Consider the following 23,660-nt stretch of genomic DNA (forward strand, 5'->3'; position numbering starts at 1 on the left):
CCCTAAAATCCAGATTTGGTTTTTTAAAAACAAGTCTGAACCAGGAAACTCTTCAATGTCAATATTAATGCGACCATATCATCACAGTAATAAACGACACAGATGTTCTGGAGGCTTTTTGTTTCCTGCGTGACAAAAAGTCAAATGAACGATATTCGTTTGCAAACTTTTAATGAGACAAAACTGAAAACAATAAATTACAAGAAATCTGGATAAATAAATATTTAGCTATGCATTACCTTCATTTCCATAAACAGTGCTTTGACAAAAAGATCAACAGCAGTAAGAAAACAGGCTTAGAAAAAAAAAAAAAAAAAGCATTTATATGGCAAATGAGACTAAACGAATCCCAGACGAGGACGAATCCTGACCGAAGGATATTTTTCCAGTAGATTTCTCCGTGAAGAGTTTACTGTATGTGTGGGATTATGTTTACCTCAAACTGATGGAAACAGAGACGTTTGTAAACTAACTTAAAGTGTAACATAAAAGCATCTGAATCCCATTAACGTGTAATGTGATTCTTCCAGTAAGTGTCCAGCATTTTATCTCGACTCCTTCTCTTTTAATGTTTCTTATCAAACATCTGTTTCTTTTCCTCCGCTCGTGTGTAATGATGAACAAACATGATTTATGATCCGGTGAGTGTTACACACTTCTTCATTCCGTTTCTCTCCGGGAGAAGCAGACCGAAAACAACACAGAGTCTGAAGAGTTTCAGAGATGAATCAGTCATTACAGCAGATTGTAAAGAAGAGCGTCAGAGTTACAGTCCTGCAGGAGTTTGTTTTTCAAAAAGGATGTTTGAAGATTAAAAGAAAAAGATGTTTACGGTTGAATAGTTTCATCTGAAGATGTGAAATGAAAAATATTCAAGAGGAGGTTATAAACCTGTAGAGGAAGGAGTGTCGGTGCTGAAGGTTCAAGAGTTCAAAAGGCGACAGAGGAGAAGTTGACTCCTCTGCCAGGTCCGTGGAGGAGTATCAGATCCGCATCCAGTTCTGCACTGATGAGTCAAACCTGTGCTTGTTGTTTTCAAAGTTCAGTCGTCAGCGGCTCTACAGCCCCTTCAGAGAGGAAACCTTCTTCTTCCGAGCAGCCAGCATCTCGTAGAACGGGTCTTTGCTTATCGCAGCTCTGCAGGTGAGAAACGTGGAGGAGGATCAGACGGAGGAAACAAAAAAATAAACAACAACAATAAAAAAAAAAAATTAAAAAAAAGAGTTTAAATGTGACTCACTTGATGCTGTTGATCCATTCGTCCTTCTCCTCCGCGGTCGGGGCGGAGATTCTGTAAAAAGTGTGGTTGCCCTCGACGACGCGGCCGTCTGCCTCCGTCTTACAGGCCTTGATCACCTGATCTTTGTGGTCCGGGATGAACAGCTCGAAGCAGTTCTGGGGGAGAGAGAAACAAGAGTGAGATGAGTCAACAGGAAACTACCGAAATGTGCAAAAAAACACAAATTAGAAGCGTTTCAGGCTGTAGAGAATAAATCGTTTCCTGATGACAGAGGACATAAAAAACAAGTCTGTAAAGAATTGATTTGTGGTGGTTCTGTATCTGAAAACACTGGACCTGCTTTAAAAATGAAAAGTTTTAATGAGGCAACTAATGGATATCGAACCACAACAAGTATCGCACTTAATGGGGGATAAATTACATATTTTAACATAATTAACTTATTTTAAGACATTTCTACTTGTTGCTTGGTTTATTTTTTGACAAATTTCTCGGACACATTTATCAAAACGTCAATCTTTTCTCCACATCTTGTGCGGAGAAAAACAGCGGCAGTCAGTCAGTCACATGACAGTAAAGTGGTGGAGAGATAAGAGTTCAGTTTACCGGTTTCTTGGAGTCATCAACTTCTCTGATACTCAGATTTTCCAGTGGAATAATCCCTCTGGGTTCTTTATCCTTATAAACACAGCAGAGAGAGAAAATAAATAACACTGTAAGAGATCTAAGTATAACGTGCGTGAGCCTACACACAGTATTTGAGGATATTTCTGCAGCCAAAATAGGAATTACTTACAGTCGTGTATTCGAAGTAGTAAAGGCAGTTATCTGTGAGAATAAACCAGCGTCTCTTCCAGGTCTTCACTCGTCCACCTGAGGAGAGATTACTGGTGAGCGGTGACGTCGATAAACGACAGAAAACGTCTGTTAGAGCTGAAGCAAACTGATCAGCAGGTTAAATAAAGACTAATGATTGCAAAGATGAAAGCTGAGGTTAAAACTCAGGTCAGTGTGGTCCAGCAGTCAGAAGCAGATGTGAAACAACTGTTATGTTTTTTTTTTTTTATTGTTTTACATCAGTGCTCAACAGCACGCAGCGCAGGAATGAAATGTCTTCATTCTGAATGAAATCTAGATGTAAAATATGCAAAAAGCTGATGTGCACACAGCCACTGAGGGGGGGGTAAAAGGGGAGGGGAAGGGGGGGGAAGGGGAGGGGAGGGGAGGGGCGGCTCAGAGGCAAAGCCGTGCGTTGAAGCTGGCGAGTTTGAGCTTTTAGGGTACATACCTCCTGAAGTCACAACATGAAACACAAGAAGAAGAATGTCAAAAAACACATTTTACATTACATGAAGTGCATGTAAACACACAACAGATGCAGAAGAGTTACAAGTTCAAACATTTCAGTCAACTTTCTTCTAAGTTTCAACATCAGTTTGTCCTCCTCTGGTTAAAGATGTTGTTACAAATCCAGTCCACTAGAGGGCGATCCAGTTTACATTGACCTACAGAGGCTGGATGGATCCAGAAGTGAATGAATAATGAAGTATTATGAAGTATGGACGCACGTACCGAGTTTGAGTAGCCACCCCTCTCTGTCGGGGTTGAAGAAGGTGTGTGTGAGGTCGTTCCCATCATCCTCTGGGATCTTAAAGGGTTCATTCTTGATGCTGTCGTACAGATTCTACACAGAGGCCAAAATAAAGAGAAGAAATGTTATCTTAGATTATTGGATGGCATGTCCTGGCGTGAAAACAGGCAGGATATTTGTGTAAAGGTCAGATCTTGTGGACTTCACCAGTCAAAATGTTCATTTGAGGAATAAACAAACATGTCCTTTTGTGTTGTTTATTTTAAAATGAAGCTTCCAGTGAGTTGAAGTTTTAGTAAAATAAACTGACCCTGAGCAGGTCCTCCGGCAGGTCTCCTCCGTCATTGATGCCTCGATTCATCGCCGTAAATCTCTGAACGGACGGTTTGTCCTTCACGTTGGGGTTGTGTAAACTGGTGTTCAGCATGATCACAGCGAACGACAACACGTAACAAGTATCTGGAAAAAAAGATAATATATGTGCACATTTTAATGGGATTTAATGACTGAAATAAACACACAAACAAAGATTAAATGAGATTTGCTCCTTTGTAAATATTTTAGCAGATTTAAAGAGAAAAAACACTCATGTTTATTGTGTTTTAGAAATATGTTTCCACTGACTTAAGTTTAAAACTGATGTTTTCATCACAACAGCAAATTATCTGTGATGTATTTTTGGGATTAAGTCTGAAGTCAAAATGCTAAAACACATGATGTACATGATATTTCAGGGGGGAAAAGCAGTATTTTAACTTCTTTTAGTGCTCATAAAAATAAAAATACTATGACTGGAAACGTGTTTGTGTCTCACACACTCACGTACCCGTGCTCTGAAACACTCCGGGGTTACAGCGACAGTATCGCTGTGCGAAGGCCTCCATCATGCGGTCGATCTTCTGAGCCTCGCCAGGCAGCCTGAAGCTCCACAGGAACTGCCTGAGAGCCTGGACCAGGTTCAAGTCTGTGAACTCGTGTAACTGCAGGAAGGCGTGCAGAACCTCGATGTTGAAGTCATCTCTGCACGACACGCGCGGTCCCACACAAACACACAACCCACATGCACACGCACACAGGCAGGGGGGAGGAAGGACAACGAAAACAGGATCAAGACCTGAACGCAGCTCTGTTTAGCTCACTGAGTTGGCAACAAAAAGAGATGGATGAGATGTGACGAATCAGATAAAAAACAGATTAATGGATGATCTGTTAAGCTCATATATTCTGTATTGATAAGGCTCGATTTGTCCTCAATGCTGGACAAAGTCCACAGATTGAAAATATGAGGATTATCCTGTTCTGAGAACTCTCTGGGTCCATCATCATCATCACTCCTGATGAGAAGAACTAGTTGGGAGGAGCATCATTAGTCTCACTCACCTCTCCCCCAGGTAGTCGCCGATAGCTGTCTTATTAAGCCCCTCCCCCTTGTAGAGGAACTGGGCGATGTCATTGCTGGTGTTTTTCAGCAGGGAGCTGTCAATCAAGAATCGGATCCCCTGAGGAGGAAAAGCAGCCAATCAGAGCTCAGATCATAGTCTGGACATCAGTATTTACACTAAATATGAGAACAGGTGAAGTTAACGGTCTTTGTCCAGTGAGACAAACAAAGTTCAGATGAATCACTTGTTTAAATTTTAAAAATATTCATAACTGCGTCTCAGTTTCACCACAGTAGTTTGACATTTTGGGAAATAATCATTCAATTCACTTTCTGGTGTAGAGTTACGTGCCGGACTATTTCTTGGGCAGGACCAGTAACTTCCTGGAGTATCTGCTGGTTGCCTGGCAACTGCTTGACGGCAAGAAATAGTTTGGCAAACAGTCCTCCATAAAACGGCAAATTGTTGCTTTTACAAACAAGATATAACATGTTGGTACGTGAGCTTTAAAGGTCGATTTTTATTAAGTTCGGACAAAGGCAGGCTAGCTGTTTACCGTCTTCATGCTAAGCTAACTGCTGCTGGCATCGATCTCCTCATCTAACTCTTACCCAGAAAGCAAAAAAGTGTATTTCCCATAATGTTGAACTATTGTGTTACTGACAGTCTTCTATATAAAGACAGAGCCTGACGTCGACTGATTCTCACCTTCTTGGGGTCCATGTTGAACTTCTTCCGGCCCATGGCCATCTGTTTATTCCTCTGCATGCTTTTCCTAAAAAACAAGAAAACAACTCTGTAAGTGGTTGAATCCGCATCAGTCCCACTAATACTGAGAAGAGTATTTGTCTAAACAGAAAATGAATTGACAGAAATTTGATCATTGTTTATTTATGAGGCAAAATGTCAAATATTCAGCGGTTCCAGCTTCTCGAATGTGAGGATTTGCTGCTTTTCTCTGTTTTGTAAACTGAATCTGTTCGAGGCTGAGATTCATTCTCGACCTTCGGGACAAATATCCAACAACCTCTTTCAGCTACAGAAGGTGAAGCTTTTGATACGGTTGAGAGCTCCGACAATAATTCAGTAAGTGGACCTTGTGTTTAGACTGGTTTCCACTGAATATTTTTGGGACTGCTGGTCAAACAAAACAAGCTCCTTGAAAATGCTTCCTTACTCTCATTTTCATAGACTAAACGATTAATTAAAAAAAGAGTCAACAGATGAATCGATAACGAAAACATTTGTTTTTGCAGCCCCGAAGCCAAACATGCATCTGTGTGTCAGATCCCCGTGAACACATGAAACAAAAGGCTGAGTGGACCAGAGCTGCCTACACATGAAGCACAGAAATGGTGGTTGAAGAGATACTTTACCTCTCTTCAGTCAGGCCCAGGTTTTCAATCTCATTGGTCACCTCTGCTATCTCATCCTTCAGCCTCTGAGAGCAGACGGGAGAGAGAGAGAGAGCGATGAAGACGAGTGATGAGACAGAAAGAGGGGGGAGAAAAAAAAGGAAGGAAATACAGTTGAATAATTGTGCGTCTTTTCGGCTGCAAACACAGAAACTCAAAAGGAAACGAAAGGCATACATGTGATGTCTGTGTGATGTGTGACTCTTTACATAAAACCTCCGGACATGCTTTGATCTCACCGTCAGCACATTTCATCTTTCATGGTTGTCTGTTCCAGATACGTCTTTACTGACCAACATGTCCGGACAAGAGCTTCCTGCTAAGAAGATGACCCAGTAAAACCCTGAAAAAGTGCAGACGTGATTCTCTCTCTCTCATTCTTCCTCTCGGCAGGAGTTATTCAGAACAGCCGCGCTCTGCAGAAAATCCTCTCTGGGAGCTGTAGCACCTGTTCTGGGGTCAGAGCTGACCACCCCTCTCTCTCTCTCTCTCTCTCTGTCTCTCTCCCCACTCCTGACCCAGATTTACCAGCCTGCTTCTCTCTCTCCCCCCCCCCACCATCAACTGACTCCCTCCCCAGTCTGTGCGAGCGTCACACTGGTGGGGAGACGGGAATATGCAGGATCAAAGACTTTGACTGGCTTAGCGGAGCTGCTCAGCAGAGCTCAGAAGCAGAGGTTATGGGAGTCTCGAACGCAGGTGAGAAGCAGATGGAGAAACACTGAGCCCAGAAGATAACGAACTAATTATAGAAGAGAGAGAGAGAGAGAGAAAAAGACGCAGCCTGAGATATAATCATCTAAACAGAATATGTGTGTAGAGCAGGTGACGTAGCCCTTATCTGAGGTAAATAACTTCAGCTGTCAGGATTCCTCCCATGTGCGTTTCCATGGTTACACCCCCTCGTAAACGAACAGCGTCCTCTGTCTCCATTACTGGAATATTTCATGGCTCATTACCCATCAGCCCCCGAGGGCAGGACAGGGCGGCGCTTTAGAGGAGAGAAGCGCAGAACGAGAGTCGACCTCAGTAATAAACTCCATCAATCTATTTACACAGCGTCGCTGCCCGGAGGGCGTGTGTTTGTGTGTGTGTGTGTGTTTTGGATGCTCACCTTGCTGACTGAGGATTAATTCTTAAAACAATATTGAACGGCTGTGAGGGAAACTAAAAAACTAGGGAGCAAATTAAAGGGTTTTTTTTTGAAGGCTGATAATATTTTTACTTTGAGAATTTCCACCTCAGGAATGCTGGGAAAAACATTTAGAGCATGAAAACACGAGACGCTAAAACTTTCCAGTGAAACCAGAATAATAAAAATTATTTTAACATTATCTGATGTTAAAGGCCAAATCACCCACCACACCTACTGGAATGGAAAGTCAGAGATGGATTACTGGACGTTTACTAAACAGTTTCCAGACGGTTTCTGTGTAACTAGTCAGCAGGGAAAAACTCTGCTGGTGCTGAAAGGATTAGTCAATAGAAAATTAATCAACAACACTTCTGATAATTTATCAATCAAGTTGTTAATTAAACATATGATGGTTCCAGCTTCTCAAATGTGAGATTTTGTTGTTTTTCTGTTTTATATCATTGTAAATTAAATATCTTTGGTTGTTTTGTCCAAACAAGAGTCCAAAACTCAATTTATGAACAATTCATATGAATATTAACAAACAGCAGCCCTAAACCTGATCATATCAGAGGTGGATGATATGAGTGGTCAATAATTAAGGGTCTAATAACAGTATAACTGTATAACTACAGATTTTAAAGCTCCTTGAGGCAGATTTGTGATTTTTTTGATATTGATTTGTACAAATAAAACTGACTTGACAATATGTGACATGAAATAAATGAGGCGTTGTGTGAGTTTAGGCACAGGAGTCATTTTATAGTCACATGTTCTAAACACCCTCCATCTCTCACAATACATATATATATATATATATATATATATAAAATATAATATAGACTCATGTATTAGCATTTGTACATGAACTTTGGATGTTTGTTTAAATATGTGTTCATGTTCATAAATGCCTGCTTATAGTTAAAACATTGACAGGAGTGTCTGAAATAGTCGATATCAGTGCGATAGACACTTGGTTATTAATTCTGACGTACTGAGGTCTGGAGATGGATTATCTGATCTCCAGACCTCAGTGTGTCAGAATTAATAACCAACTTCTCTGACAGTCTCTAAACTAAGACAGGATCACCGCAGGGAACAGTTTGCTGTTGCTGGTTGCAGACACGGTCATGGCTCTTCCTGTTTTTTGCATTTTCATATCAAAAGGAAACGATTTAGCTCACAGAGAAGAACTCTTTAATTAAATGGTGCAAAGATAATTATTTAAACTTAAATGTCAGTAAAACAAAGGAGCTGATTATTGACTTTAGGAAGAGAGGGGAGGAAGTTACTCCTGTTTTTATTGATGATCAAGAGGTGGAGATTTGTCCGTTCTTACAAATATCGGTGTACAAAACTAACCTGGAAGGTAGATACAAACATGGTCCTAAAAAGGTCCTGTGACATAAATAGAGGACTACTTCTTGTTTGTTTTTAACCAGAGCATCATTTCTCATGCTGCTGTTTGTTGGGGGGAGTATTACAGTGGAGGACAAAGGGAGAATAAATAACCTGATCAAAAAAAAGCAGCTCTATCTTTGGCTCACCTCCAGATTTCTTAAAGGTTCTTTTAGAAAATAGAACAAGAATAAAATTGAAGACCTTTCTAAAATATGCAGAAACACCCACTCAGTGGTGTTTTTTCGTGGACTGAAAAGTTCTTTTAGTGCACGGCTGCTCAATGGAAAGACTGATAAGGTCCTGCTGTGGTGAAGCTTATCGATGACATGTTACACTATTAAATGGCCTTTATGATTATCTATCACTGTTGGCTGTGAGGTCTTTTGTGTTCTTATTTGCTCAGTGTTAACGATTAGTTTTTATTGCCTTGTGTTTAAGCAACATATTAAGTAACTCATTACGTTTTTCAGACTATTTTAACTGTTTCATCCTGGCTTTGTTTATCTTTGTTTTTAATGTTTTTTCCTCTTGTCATATGTGGTGACTATTTGGTGACTGTCCCTTCGGGGGTCAATAAAGTATATCTAATCTAATATCACCAAACTGTTATATTGGTCCAACCCTACAAACCAGAACATGTAACATCAAAAACCTTCTCAAAATGCCACATACACACGAGATAAAACGTCATTATTGCCCTTTTTATCCTTTTGTGCTTTTATCTAATTATTATGATTCATTTCTGTCTGCATTTTATATCTTATTTCCAGCTAAGATAAATATTAATATTAAGGTCTTCCTCTGCTCCCTTATCATGCCAAAACAAATTCATCCTAATGAAGAGCTGACACAGAAAGTCCCGCTAATTTATTTAGGGTTGTAGGGGGGAACTGAGGCAGCGGGTTAAACTGTCCCTCCAGGCAGAGACAGATAAAGGACACACACACACACACACACACACACACACACACACACACACACACACACACACACACACACACACACACACTGTATATATATATATATATATATATATATATATATGAGGTTCAACCCCCCTCGTACACATGCACCCCCACACAAAGAGGATCATCTGTCTTGAATGCGTACAGTAACGCTCCGGTGGTCATACCCCAATACCCCCTACCCTCCACACACACACACACACATACACATATATATTTATATACACACACACACCTCCCAAGGCACACTGGTCTAGACATGGAGGAACAAATCTGGCCAAGGACAAAGAGAGAAGAAAGAACTACCTGAACCATGTCATAAAAACGCAAAAGCAAAACAATGCAGGTTTTTTTTTTTTGTTTTTTTTTTTTAAATGGCCAGCTTGAAACAATTGACATGGTTTAAAAAAAATGAAATGTTCCAGAGAGAAAGGGAGAAAGAGAGAGATGTGCAACAGTCCAGACGGCCACAAGGTTCACAGCAGGGACAAAAACAAACTCCCTTTCATAGCGGCCCAGCAGAGAATGTGCAGTAATCAGGAGGACAGAAAACAGACTGAGACCACGAGGCTGAACTCCAGATGAATTCAGCTGAGGTTTTCTTTTAAAGTTAAACAAATTGATTAAATAAATAAAACATCACTGGGCCTTGACAAAGTGTGTGTGTGTGTGTGTGTGTGTGTGTGTGTGTGTGTGTGTGTGTTTTCTTACTTGTATGTCCTCCAGTAGCTCTTGTTTTCTGCGGCGGATGCTCTCCAGCTCTTGTCTTTCTTCAGGACTGAGGTCATCAGGCACTGAGACGAGAGGAAGAATATATAACACTCAAATACAAACAAATATCTATATCACATATATATATACAGAATACACACACAGACACACACATACATACACAGGAAGGGGACCTGAGAATCCCACTGGTCTGGGTCATTATAGCAACACAATCTTTGATCCATCAAATTAGCCTCCTCCCCAAAGTGGAGATTAAATCAACTCCCTTAGTCCTGTACAGATACACACACACACACACACACACACACACACACACACACACACACACACACACACTCACTCACTAACCAGTGGCCATAAGAAAAATTCAGGAGGAGGAAACAATAATAACAACAATAATAAAAATATTGTCCTTTTTACAAATATTGTTATATTTTACATCTAGAAAACAAAATTTATATTTGCCTGAAAAAAAACATAACAATCATAAAATAAAAAGCTGCTTTAGAGGACATTTAAACACTGAAACATGTTAAAACTATCAGTGTTATATAAAAATGTAGTAACAGACAAATAACTTGAAGCACAAACATGAAGAACTGTGTAAAAATTAAAAAAATGTTCACACAGTTTTCATATGTTTTTCATATCTTTAGAGATTGTTATAAGTTATATTGGTGACAGAAAATATGCAGGAGAAGAAGAGACTGAACTCAACGTTTCATCATCAACATCACAGCGTACACGTGTGCAGACGTTCACTGACTAATCCACCATGGTAGACTATACAAACTGTATGAGAGCAAATGATAGAAAGTTTGCTTTTATATATAATATTAATGGTTAAAACAGACCATAAAACATAATTTTGCCTGATTTCATTCATTGAGCGACGACGAAAAAAGAAGCTGAGAGTCATGTGACTTTAAAATGAATGAAGATGACAAAAGAAACTGACAAAAAGAAGAAAGATCAGCGATGTTGCTGAGCTTTTAAAACAAGATTAAGTGGCATGAAAACACTTTTTCTTTCCAGATTGAGCACCAGAAATGGAAAGCTGGATATATTTCATTCTTTCTATTGCAAAAAAACAAATGTAATGTAATGTTTATGTTATTTAGAGCTGAAAATGAATAGAAAATGAATCAGCAACTACATTTAAAAAGCCCTTACACTGTCATGGTACAGAAATGAGTGGTTTCTCATCAGATATAACCCAGAATCTTCCAAAATCACTAATTCTATGAGAAGTTTCATCATACACAGAATAGTAGCTTGTTCTCTCACTTCTGGCCGTTTCCCATTTGTTCTGCCTCAAAAAAACAGTGTTTGGCAGCATCCTAGCATACTTTGATAATAAATGAATTGTTTTGAGTCATTTTTAAAGAAAAAAATATCAAAATTCTCTGTTTCAGCTTTTTAAATGTGAATATTTTCGGGTTTCTTCAGGCTTCTACAACAGTAAACTAAATATCTTCAGGTTGTGGACTGTCGGTCGGGACAAAACAAGACATCTCAGGTTGCATCTTGGGATTTGGGAAAACATGATCGACATTTTTCAGATTTTATAGAGCGACTCATCAGTCAATCAAAAAGGTAATCGACAGATTCATCGATATTATTGAAATGTTTCTAGCTCCGGTTTTTGACACACAATCCAAAAACAAACAGTTAGATGACACATTACTATCTCCAACAGAAACATCAAAGCAGCTTTAAAAACGGTACATTAGACGTGAATTCTTCCTGTATCCGTTAAGCTCGAACATCGATGCTGCTCCCACCCTCCACACAATACACACCCTGAACTTTATACACCCCGAGTGTGTCCTCTGATAGAACAGAGGTTGGTGGGCAACCACAGACACACGTAACATCTGCAGAGGAATGATAAGGTGAGGAGGGAAACGTGGATCTGTCACAGTGGCTGACTTGTGGTTTTTCTTAAGAAAACTTGAGAGAGAGAGAAAAAAAAAAAAAAGACAGAGAACACAGCGCTGTAGAGACGTGCCCATCTGCATATTTCATGTTTTTAATATGCAAGTCTCTCGTCCAAAGATTTTCAAACATCTCATATTCTGCACCATAAAACTATAACTGCTGTTCCTCTCCACTGGGTGCCTCATAATAAAGCTTCTGGCTACTTTCTGATGCATAAAAAAATATGTTTCAACCAATGAAAAAGGTGAAGAAAAGACACAATTTATGGCGAACAAGAAGGAGCCACGAAGGACAAATCAAGCTGTGCTGCTGCTGTTTGTCAGCCTCATTAGTGGAGCCACGCTGGGAGACTCCTGTAAACTGTTTCATTTCACAAGTTACTCACTGTCAACCTCTGGATCAACCGAGGGAAACTCATTTAAAAAGCAGAGGTGCAAGTGTTTTACCAGTACTTTTAAGATTCATAATATTTTACAAGAAGTTTTGTATTTCAAATGATATATTACACCCGGTTGATGCTGAGATGAATATGTAAATAAAAAATAGCTTTTTAGACGCCAAAAAGGATCATTTCCAACAAATAAAAAACTGAACTGCAAGAAATCTCGTTTTTAAAATTTCTAAAAAAAAAAAGTCTTTGTTATAAACCTTGGAGACAAAAATATCTGAGCTCAAGGTTCACTTACTAACTTTTTCCAGAGCTTATAAGTGGATGTAGCAGTCTTTCTCAGGGATGGAGTTCACAATCAACCTGTACATTTAAATAATATTCAATAGTCTAATACATAGAGCTGCAAATAACGGCTATTTCCATTATCAATTATCGATCAACCTATTGTTAACTAGTTTACGGACTATCGTAAAATGTCAGAAAATAAGTTCCAGCAGCTCAAGTTGACAAAATATTTGTTTTACTAAGAAAACCCAAAAGTATTGAGTTTACCATCGTAGACGACTAAGAAAACCTGCAAATCTTCATATTTGAGAAGCTGAAACCCGTGGAGTACGGCTGCACTAACAATCATTTTCATTATCGATTAGTTTCTCGATTAATTGACAAGGTGTTTGGTCCATAAACAGTCAGAAAATGGTGAAAAATGTCCATCACTGTTTTCCAAAGTCCAAGATGACATCCTCAAATGACTTCTGTGTCCCCGCCAATAGTTCACAACCCAAAAGATATTCAGATAACCAGAAAATATTCACACTGGAGAAGCTGGAATCAGAGAATTTTAACTTTTGTTTCTTTAAAAAAAATGAATCAAAGCGATTAATGGACAAATAGTCAGCAGCTAATCGACTAATCATTGCAGCTCTACTGTGGATTTATGGAGATTTTACTTTAAGAGTGACTTAAACCATCAGGCCATTATATTAATTATTACTGATGAATATTAAGTTAAACTAGTAATCGATGATGTAATTGTTTCAGCTCTATATATACACATTAAGATCATTTGTTGTTTCCCCTTTAAACTACATCCTCAAAAAAAAAAAAAAAAAAAAAAAAAAAAAAAGATCATGAGATGTGGTTGAAAGCTCTGGAAAAATCTCGTGGATGAACCTTGAGTAAAGTTATTTTTTGTCAGTCATTTCAAAATCTGTCTCAGACTCCTCTAAATATATGAAAGGTAAAGTCAGAAAAGGCCAAGGTGGCGTGACAGGTGCCACAGCCTCAGATACTGATATAATTTACATCCTGCAAACACAGACAGTGACGCACTCACTCATTACACACACACACACACACACACACACACACACACGCACACACACACAGCCTCCACTCAGAATAGAATAACGCGCCATTGTGAGCAGAGAGGTAGTGAAACTGGCATTCACGCTCACTTCCTATCCCCCGACTTTACATTTAGAGAGGAAATAAAAGCCGGCGGCGGATTTGTGATGCTTCATGAAAGCGTGTCACATCACTCTTCTCTCATGTAAACAAAAACACAAAAACATAAACAACTATTGACCCGCGTCCTCTGGCTCCTCAACCATCTGCATAGTCTCGAGGTCAGCCAGTGTGTGTTTGTGTTGCCAAGTAATGGGACACCTTGTCAGAGCGACGCTGCAGATGACCAGCTGCTCCGGACAACCAACATATCTCAGGCCCTAAAGTTTGCTCTCTGTGCTTCTGCATCCACCGTCTGGTTTGTAAGTTATGCAACACATTGCATCCTCTGAAGAAAACTGAATGCCACATTAATCAATCAGCAGTTACCGTATGTTCTGGTTGGGTTTCCGGCTCTCATGAGGTTTCTGAGGATGATGTGATGACACACACGTACACACACACACACACACACACATTCATTCAGATACATTTCTGCAAATTAGACCTGATGGAGAAGTAGTGCTGACGCAGTACACCCACTCATTTGTGTCATAATCCTAAAAGGTTCATACCAGTGAGAACGTCAGTCTGGCTGAGTGGCTTCACTACCACCAGTCTCGGTTGTCCCAGTATTCCCAGTGCAGCTTGAAAACAACACACTCACTCACAGGTTGATTCTGAAATCCAAAAGTCTATCTTAGTCGCCAATTCCAGCACCAAAGCAGCCGGTTTTCAGCAGCCCAGCCTAGTGTCTCCTATAACACAGCAGTAATCCAGCCCTGTCAGAGCCCTCCAATCCCAATCCTGTGGTCCTCTAGTCCAGCCTCCCTGCCTCTTAATCCTCAGGCGCTCACTCCACCACAGGAGAGAGGACGGAGAGAGAGGAGAAGGGAGCAGGCCTGCAGCTAAATGAGGATGAGGACGAGAGTGTTCGTGAGTGTGTGAGGGGGAAAACCCTTGAACTCTCATCTCTCTTCCTCCCTCCCTCCCTCTGTCCATCTTGACTCCTCCCTCCTTCCCTCCCTCCCTGAACGAGCAGAGCATCAAACACCGGCTCCCCCACGTGGACACCGGTGTCCGAGAGAGAGAGAGAGAGAGAGAGAGAGAGAGAGGGCAGGGCAGTTTTGCATGCACGTTCAAAACACTGAGTGGTAAAGAAATGAGGAGAATGCAAACCTGAGTTTGACTCACTTGTCCTGAATACTAGAGCTGCAACAATTAGTCGATTAACCGACTGACAGAAAATTAAACGCCAACTATTTTGATAATTGATTAATAGTTTTTTAATGTTTTAAAGGTACAACAAGGAACTTTAATTTCATGTTGATTTTAGCGGCCCCTGTGGACAAAAGCGGTAGTGTTTTCCCAGAATGAAGACTGCATTTCCCATGAGCGCCACCGCCTCGTGTCGTAAAGATCTGGGCTAGCATTTGTTTTAGAAGTGAGTGAAAGAAAGAGCTACTTATTTTTAATACCATTAATGTGGCGCCTTCCTGCAGGGTTATGCGGTGTGTTTATTTCTCTTCATTCACTCTCTAGCTCGCTCGGCCAACGCTGCTCTCTCTCTCTTTCTCTCGTCTTTTTAAAATTGAGTCAGGAAGCCGACGACGAGTCTAACTTTACTTTTGACGTTATCAAACGAAGAGAATATCCTCCCCTCGTCCCAGCAACGTCTTTATACTCCCTCATGCTCGAGCTATTTAAGTAGCTTTCTTAAAAAATGACTCAAAATGATTTAACAATTATCAAAATAGTTTCTGTCGATCGACACACTTATTAATTGACTAATTGTTGCAGCTTCACTCTAATGTGAGTATTTTCTGGTTTCTTTTGTCCTCTATGACAGTAAACTGAATATCTTTGGGTTGTGGACTGTTGGTCGGGACAAAACAAGACATTTGAGGACGTCATCTTGAACTTTGAGAAACAGCAATCAACATATTTCACCATTTTCTGACAGTTTAAAGACCAAATGACTAATCGATTAATCTAGAAAATAATCGGCAGATGAATCGATAATGAAAATAATTGTTAGTTGCAGCCCTGCTGGACACCAAAACATACAAAAAAACAATTTACTTAACAACAGCTCTCTGTTATCGTGGCATTAAATCTGTCTTCAGTCTTCCGTCTCTGCTCATCACATGTTGAATCCTCGCAAATTAAACTCCTACAAAAGAACACACACCAACAACGCCTCCCTCATTGGTTTGTCTCATTATTGGCCCCCACAGGACGGCAGCTGACCCAGGACCCAAGGCAAAGCAGTTTGGTTATGACTAGGAAAAGATCTGTGTTTTGAGATTGAGCGTTGCAGTGTCTGGCACCGTTCACAAGGCAATATTTGTCCATTTCAGTATTCACAAGGCGATAATTGTCCGTTACAATGTTCCCTGGCCTGAGGATAACAAGCTCAGCAGAGTGATATAATCCAGCGTTTATGGTAAACTCCCTGGTGACTGATTGCATTCACACAGCCGTAAGGCTCAAAAGTCCAGTAAGTAAGGAGGTAAAAATAAATCAAACTGCTCAGGGAAGGAAAAATAAACTGTTGCAGAAAAGAAAAACATCTTAATATGACAGAGAGAGAATGTGAGGACATTTCTGACAACTTGAACTGCTCTCTGAGGGTGGAAAAGTCTTTTAAAGTGGAGTATCTGTCAGGTGGGGGGAAAAAAAAGACTTCCAGTATTATAATTATGCTTAAAAATAAAGTAGCACCCACTCTGTCAAGTGGAAAATGTCATGAAAAAGCCACCTTTACTGCTTGTAGCTCTAATATTTCCTACTTGACAGAATGAGTGATCTTTCATTAAAACCAATTTATGTTACTAAAGGTTTTGACAGTTTATTCGTAAATGACAGAATGAGCTACCTTTATTTAAGCGTATTTGGTAATCAGATTTGACAGATATTTCCCACCTGACAGAGTAAGATACTTTACTGTAAAGTACAGCTTGAAACAAAAGAGTAGTTGTGGTGAAGATGACAAATAATAAATTAGTGTATCTTGTTTATTGTATTGTTTTTGTGGCTTATTCTTCCTCTTTTCACAGTACTTTTATGCAAGTACTGTACTTCAGAAGAATTTTGAGGTACTTATACTTTGAATATTTCCATTTGATGCTACTTCATACTGCCGAGCTTTTAAAATACAACACATTGTTAAAGATGAAACCAGTGGTTTCTAACCCTTTGGGCTTTTTTTGGCACATGGTTTCACTTCAACAAATGTTCAAATGATCCAATATGTCACCAAAAATCAAAGATTAGACAAAAAGTCTTCTTTTCTTTCCCATTAATCTTCTCACAACCCCTCAGATTTATCTGGTGACCCTTTGGTGGGGCCCCGACCCCTAGGTTGGGAACCACTGGACTAAACTAGCTAACTGTATATAAAGTAGTTGAAACTAGCTCCACCTCCAACAGCTACAACAGTAACATGCTGCTCTAACACTGATGCTTCACTATTAATAATCTAATGATGTCATATATAATAATATATCAGTCAGAGGAACCAAACTACTACTTTTACTGCGATACTACATTTAGCTGATAATACTTATGTACCTTTGCTTGAGTAGGTTTTTTTCATGCAGGACTTTAGTAATGGAGTATTTTTACACTACTGTATTGGTACTTTTACTTGAGTAAAGGATCTGAGTACTTCTTCCACCACTGATCTTTTCACCTACTATTTCTGACGATGAGGTACTTTTTGGTCACAAATTGGAGAACTACGCAGTTTAGTCCACGCAGCCAAGTTAACTAAAAAAAAAACAAGTATTTTTGAGGGTGATTTCTTCATTTCCAACTAATAAATGACTGCTTTGACTGTATTTATAGACACATGAATTATGAAGTGCTGCACAATAAGCACAAACCCCCATAAAGTCTGGCCTCAAACCAGATTAATAATAAAGGATCCCTTGTGCCAGTTAATACAGACTGTCAAAGAGCATTAACTTAATCAGTCAGGACAGATGAGGACTTGTTGCTTTCGCTCTGTTGATAAGAAATGAAATGCTGAAACCAGCATCAACCACAAACTACCCGCTACGCGCTGATTTATTTAAGTTATCTAGCGTTAAAGTTACGTTAGTTGCTAATCTGGTTAGCCTGAAGGTTAGCCCTGCTAAACTAAAGCGGGTCAAAGCAACTTACCAACTCCGTCTTCCGACTTCAAAACCATGTTGGTGCTGCTGGTCGACGCTGACTGATAACAAGAAAAGCTAAACTTTTAAGTTTTAAGTAACTTTAAAGGCCAAAAAGTGTCTGTATTTTGTCACTCCGTTACCGTTAAACTGGCAGTTAATGACAACTGTCTCTGCGGAGACAGCCGGTGTTGGGGCAGGATGACGTAGGCGTGGCTTCAGCGGCTGCAGCCAATCAGAAAGCGGTTAATGGTTGCCTAGCCAACTATCTATCCATCTATTTATCCATCTATTTATCCATCCATCTATTTATCCATCTATGTATCTATCAATCTATTTATCCATCTATTTATCCATCTATGTATCTATCCATCTATCTATCCATCTATCCATCCATCTACTTATCCATCCATCTATTTATCCATCTAGTTATCCATCCATCTATTTTATCTATCCATCTATTTATCCATCTATTTATCTATCCATCCATCTATTTATCCATCTATTTATCCATCCATCTATTTATCTATCTATTTATCTATCTAAAAATACTCCTGGTAAATCTAAATTATAATGCACAGAGTCAGAATTATGAAAGATCAAGTCACATTTATGACAATTTTAGTGATTATTATGTGATGTAGAGACATTATCATCATATTAACATTATTATCATTTTGACTTAATATCTTAATCTTAATATATCATCTATATCCTATAATATTTTGACTTATCTTACCCATACAGCAATGTAAAAATACTCCATTACAAGTAAAAGTCCTGCATGAAAAATCCTACAGTACATAAGTATTATCAGTTTGATGTAGTTAAAGTATTGCAGTAAAAGTAGTGGTTTGGTTCCTCTGACTGATATATTATTATATATGACATCATTAGATTATTAATAGTGAAGCATCAGTGTTAGAGCAGCATGTTACTGTTGTAGCTGCTGGAGGTGGAGCTAGTTTCAACTGCTTTATATACAGTTAGCTAGTTTAGTCCAGTGGTTACCAACCTAGGGGTCAGGGCCCCTCCAAAGGGTCACCAGATAAATCTGAGGGGTCGTAAGATGATTAATAGGAGAGGAAAGAAAAAAAATAAAGTTCTGATACACAAATCTGTTTTCAGTTTGTGGATTTTTTTTCTCTAATCTTTGATTTTTGGTGAAATATTGGATCATTTTAACATTTATTGAAGTGAAACCATGTGAGAAGTTTAGAGGGAAAAATCACTATTTGGTGGAGCTGTTAACAACTCATAGACATCTGAAATGTGACCCGACTACACACTGCTTTTTGAAAGACATCAAAAGAAAATGATTAAATAAAATCACTAATCTAGGGGTAATAAAATAACTATTAAAATATAGCAAATAACATCTAGTAAAAGATGTAAAACTGAATATGTATTAAAACTATAAACACACACATAAAAATGATAGAAAATAAACGATGTACGAAGCACATAAACCACGTCTAATGATGAAAACACTGAAGGTGACTGTGTTAATTCTGAGTTAATGTTTCTGCAGTCAGCATGTCTTGTATTAACTTGTCATTCCAATCATTTCAGCTGTTTTTAATACTTTGGAAAGGTTTTCATAAGGATATGTGTGCAGAGAGAAATAGGAAAAATGAGAGGAACAAATATATTTAATGTTTGCATGCTTGAATCTGTTTAATTATGTGATATCAAGTCATCATTTTGAGATCTCATCTCTGACTTAACAGCTACTAACTTACTATCATTTTTGACTTAATATCTCATCATTTTGACTGCTTGTAATAACACTATAGGCTGCACTATAAGCATATGTGTATGTGGAGAGAAATTAAAATAAAAATTGCATTAATTCACATGTTTGCATGCTTGAATCTGTTTGTAGTTTTTACAGATGTCCGTGTGTGTATATGTGTGTGTGTGTGTGTGTGTGTGTATATGGGTGTATCTGTTCCCCATACCAGTTTTAATGTCTTTTGGCTCGGGGATATGTGTGAATGTTTCACTTATTGATGTTTTAGCACTCCACCCTGTGGTGGCGTGTTCAAGCAGGAAAAGAACACAGACAGGACGCAACAAGAAGTATAAAATAATTAATTATAAAGTGAACCTGCTGGAGAAGAGACACACATTTAAACCACATGGGTGTGAAGACTGAGGAAGCACATTTGATATCAGAAACGACTCGTGTGTGAGAGAAAGAGGAAGGGCGAGGAGAGGATGCAGGGAAGGATAGAGGAAAAGAGGGCGAAGGATTGCAGCTGTGCACTTGAATCAGTGCTTTATTCAGACTTTGGACACACCAAAAACAGGATATGTTGAGGAGGGGTGAGGAAGAGCTGCTGCAATTTAACAGTTTAAAGGGTCAGCTCACCCAAATACAAAAAACACATTTTCTCCCTTCTATTGAGCGACAGATTGTGAACAGACTGTTTCCACTGGGACTTTTTCATCGGTAAAAAGTAGTTCAAATGAAAACCTTTGACAGTGAGGTCTGTGTATTATCCAAATTAACCAGTACATTGTTTCTGGAAAGAGTCATTTTTCACTGTTGTGACCACCAGAAATGAAATCCCTACATTGCTCTGAGGTGGAGGCCCAAATCTCTTGGACACATCTCAAAACCAAGATCAGCATAGATAGATCTTTATTGTCCAAGGAGGGAAATAGGTTTTCACAATTCCTGCAAATATACAAAACAGTGAACATGTGGTCATATATCCACATACTCTTTCATGCTGGAGGTGAGTTAAAAAACGAACAAACTCTTTAATACTTTTGCAGGAAAAAGGTAAATCTGAAGATACGAATCATTCTCAAAGGATTGATTGAGCAAATCTGCTTCACAGCTGAAGGGTTTATCTGTGAAATCGCTCAGGCTTCAGAAGCGTTAAAGCTCAAGGCAAAAACAAAGAAGAAGAAAGCAGACTAACAAAGAAGAAAGCAGAGGAAATGACACGGAAAAAGATGGGGAAGTCCCACTATAGAAAGAAATGTCATAAAAAGCCATAAGGCAAAAGGAAATAACCTGCTTGAGTGCTGAACTGCTTTCATTGTGTAAAAATGGCTTTTGAATGAATGCATAGATACACATTACTGTATAAAAGCACCTGTGGGCAGCAATGGAGATTATGTCACTCCAGCACCCACTGGAGAGGAAGATCCTGGACCAGAGGATGATGGGTTTGCGTCATGTTCTCAAATCAAGCCCACCATCTCTCTCTCTCTCACACACACACACACACGCACACAGTTTGCCTGACTCATGTGTGCACATGAACACAGAAATGTCAAAAGCACAGCATGGCACATACACACACAAACACACACACACACACTACAGAGTGCTCTGTGTCTTGAAAATCACCACGGCAACTGAACACTGATAGCACTTTGTGCCAGTCTTGCTCTCCACGTCTCTCGCTGTGTTTGTCTGTCATTTCTAGAGTCACACAAAGCAACATATAAGCAACAAAGACCTGTGTGAATAACAACGGTGATAATTTATTTATAAAGCACTTTTTTTTTTCCAAATCAGAAAAAATGTGCATGAATAAAGAGAAAGCATGTTCACGCAGCTCGAAATAAAGGTTAATTGCATGGCAGAACTACTCAAAAAGCTCAAAAATAGTTCACAATAACACAAGACGAGTGTATTTATCTTAAAAGCACTTACCTGTAGCAGCAGCAGGTGCCGCAGCTCGCACCGTAGGACAGAGAAATGCCTGAAAACTGGAGGCACACAGCTCACTGACGGTCCCCATCACTACACAGTGTGTGCTCAGGAGTTTGTGACAAAACACTGTTTGAGGCTCTAGCGGTATCCTCTGAGCATCTCTTTGCTTTACTACCCCTTAAATCGGCGTCATTACTCAAAAAGGAGACCAAATCAGCAGGATCAGGTTCTGGTTTCAGCGTAAAGCTGTTTGGAAAAAAGCTTTTCTCCCATCGACTGCTACCAGACTCTGATGGACTCTGAGAAAAACGCTCTCCACTCTCACTCTCTCTCTCTCTCTCCTCCCTCCTCGCTCTTGTTCACACACTTGACCTCACTCCCGAATCCAGCCTCACACACTCCACACTTCCACTACTGTACACACACACACACACATGCACAAACCGTTCATGTTTTAATACATCATATATACGTTACTGGAAAAATACGTTTCACAAAAAAATGCACATCAACACAAACGCACAAAGGGACACACATACTGTATATAGAGACACCCACTGCTGTGTCGCTTTGAACAGTTGTTAAAAGTATTCTTGGAAGTGATGACAAATGGACACACACATGCACACACACGCTCGTATCCTCCTGTTTCACACCCCCACACACACATCAGAGCCCAGTTTAGTTTAGTCAGAGCAAACACACACGCGGACACATGTATTGCATATCAGAGGTAGAAGTGTTCACATACTTCAGTTTATGAGTAAAAGTAGATTATATTATCAGCTAATATGATTATATCAGAAGTTAAAGTACTTATTATGCAGAACAGTCCCCTTCAGAGTTTTATATGATTATATTAATTATATTCATAGGTTATTATTACTGTTGCTTTAATGTGTGTTGTATCTGGTCGAGATGAAGCTAATTTCAACTATTCATATAATGTTGGGTTGTTTCATCTATAGGAATACATCATCATAAATGGATAAGTTGAAATATTTATCTGCAAAGTTGCAATCATTGTCATCGAATGGATGCAGTGGAGTAAGAAGTACAATATTTGTCTGTGTAAAGTACTATAAAGTAGAATAAAATACAAATTCTCAAGTAAAATACAACAAAACTGATTGAGGTAATGCTCTTACCTTCCACCACCGTAAGTCATTAGTCACCGGTGCAGTATCATGTCATCTAATACAAGAACACCAACTGTTGTCTCAGGAAATACCACCAGAAATTTTCTAGACAGTTAAGACGAAACCTGGAAAATCAATAATCATTCAGTATCAGTGGTAGCAAATTAGCAAATGCACAGGAATGGAATGCACTTCAATCGTAAGTCGCTTCAGACAAAAGCGTCGGCCAATTTAATGTAATGTAACAGCAGCGATACCAGTCGCAGTAACAATAGTAATAGCAGAAGTCATGCTTGTAGCACCGGTTATGACATCAGTAACACTGCGAGGAGCACCAACAGAATTAGAGCAGTGAAAAAACTACTGCAGTAAAAAGATCTAAATGGTCTAAAGCAGTAGCAGTAATGATACCAGTGGGAGCCTTCATTGTATTAGCACTAGCAGCCAAAGCTAGATTAACTAACAGGGCACACTGCGAACTATCTGGGGCCTCAGAAACCCAAAAGCACCAGATTCATTTGACAAAACTGATTTCAAATAATTGCACCACTAAAGCACAATATCAACTGACATAATAAGAGAGGGCTTTGAGGTGGGTCCTATGTTTAATTCTCTAATCATAAAGCCATGTCTTGAAGAGGATTAAGACCTGCATTATGTCTTATTTATTATGTATTTTGCATATAGTGTATATATATGTGCATATAATATGTTTCAAATTAATTTTTGATTGATCAAATTATGTCAAAGCAAACTTGGAGTCATAGGCAGTATTTCAGTATTTGGATACCATAAACAATGCAGGGAGACTGGGAGGAATGGGGGGTAAAAGATGGCTTAGCAGGTTTATGTCAATAAACCAGTTTTAGCAGTATTAAAGTCAATATTAGCCATGAGAGTGATAGTATCGATTAGAGGAAGTACAGTTACTATAATGGCTTCATAACAAAGGGAAAGTGCTTCCTGTCTTGCATATTTCTATATAATGACTTAAAAAGGTATGAAAAATGCTACTGTAGTGTCGTAGCAGCCGTGTTGGAGAGACTACT

General features: G+C 39.2%; 1 protein-coding gene across 7 annotated transcripts; it reads right to left on the bottom strand.

Annotated features, from left to right (window-relative positions):
- Positions 1 to 154: 154 nt before the first annotated feature.
- On the bottom strand, positions 155 to 22,713 carry cyth1b (cytohesin 1b). 7 transcript variants are annotated; one of them, XM_044336970.1, is made up of 13 exons: positions 17,940 to 17,987; positions 17,807 to 17,858; positions 9,841 to 9,923; positions 5,590 to 5,654; positions 4,922 to 4,988; positions 4,212 to 4,330; positions 3,658 to 3,851; positions 3,142 to 3,290; positions 2,812 to 2,924; positions 2,037 to 2,115; positions 1,847 to 1,918; positions 1,241 to 1,395; positions 155 to 1,137 (listed from the first exon to the last, which is right to left on the bottom strand). In XM_044336970.1, exons 2-13 carry the CDS (start codon positions 17,832 to 17,834, stop codon positions 1,059 to 1,061), a joined length of 1,203 nt encoding a protein of 400 aa, XP_044192905.1. In that variant the 5' UTR covers positions 17,835 to 17,858; positions 17,940 to 17,987; the 3' UTR covers positions 155 to 1,058. The 7 variants fall into 7 exon arrangements, with proteins under 7 accessions (XP_044192905.1, XP_044192909.1, XP_044192904.1 ...); XM_044336974.1 differs by lacking the exons at positions 17,807 to 17,858; positions 17,940 to 17,987 and adding an exon at positions 22,621 to 22,713; XM_044336969.1 differs by lacking the exons at positions 17,807 to 17,858; positions 17,940 to 17,987 and adding an exon at positions 21,473 to 21,575 and having other exon boundaries at positions 2,037 to 2,113; positions 2,813 to 2,924.
- Between the last annotated feature and the right edge of the window lie 947 nt (positions 22,714 to 23,660).

Source organism: Thunnus albacares, chromosome 20 (genome assembly GCF_914725855.1).
Source record: "Thunnus albacares chromosome 20, fThuAlb1.1, whole genome shotgun sequence".
Lineage (NCBI taxonomy): Eukaryota > Metazoa > Chordata > Actinopteri > Scombriformes > Scombridae > Thunnus > Thunnus albacares.

Coding starts and splice junctions, on each gene's coding strand:
- cyth1b (XM_044336969.1), bottom strand. CDS start 21,560: ATGGGGACCGTCAGTGAGCTGTGTGCCTCCAGTTTTCAGGCATTTCTC. Junction 5,655..9,840: donor AGCTACTGGAGGACATACAA/GTAAGAAAACAC, acceptor GTCTGCTCTCAG/AGGCTGAAGGATGAGATAGC. Junction 1,919..2,036: donor ACTACTTCGAATACACGACT/GTAAGTAATTCC, acceptor TGTGTTTATAAG/GATAAAGAACCCAGAGGGAT.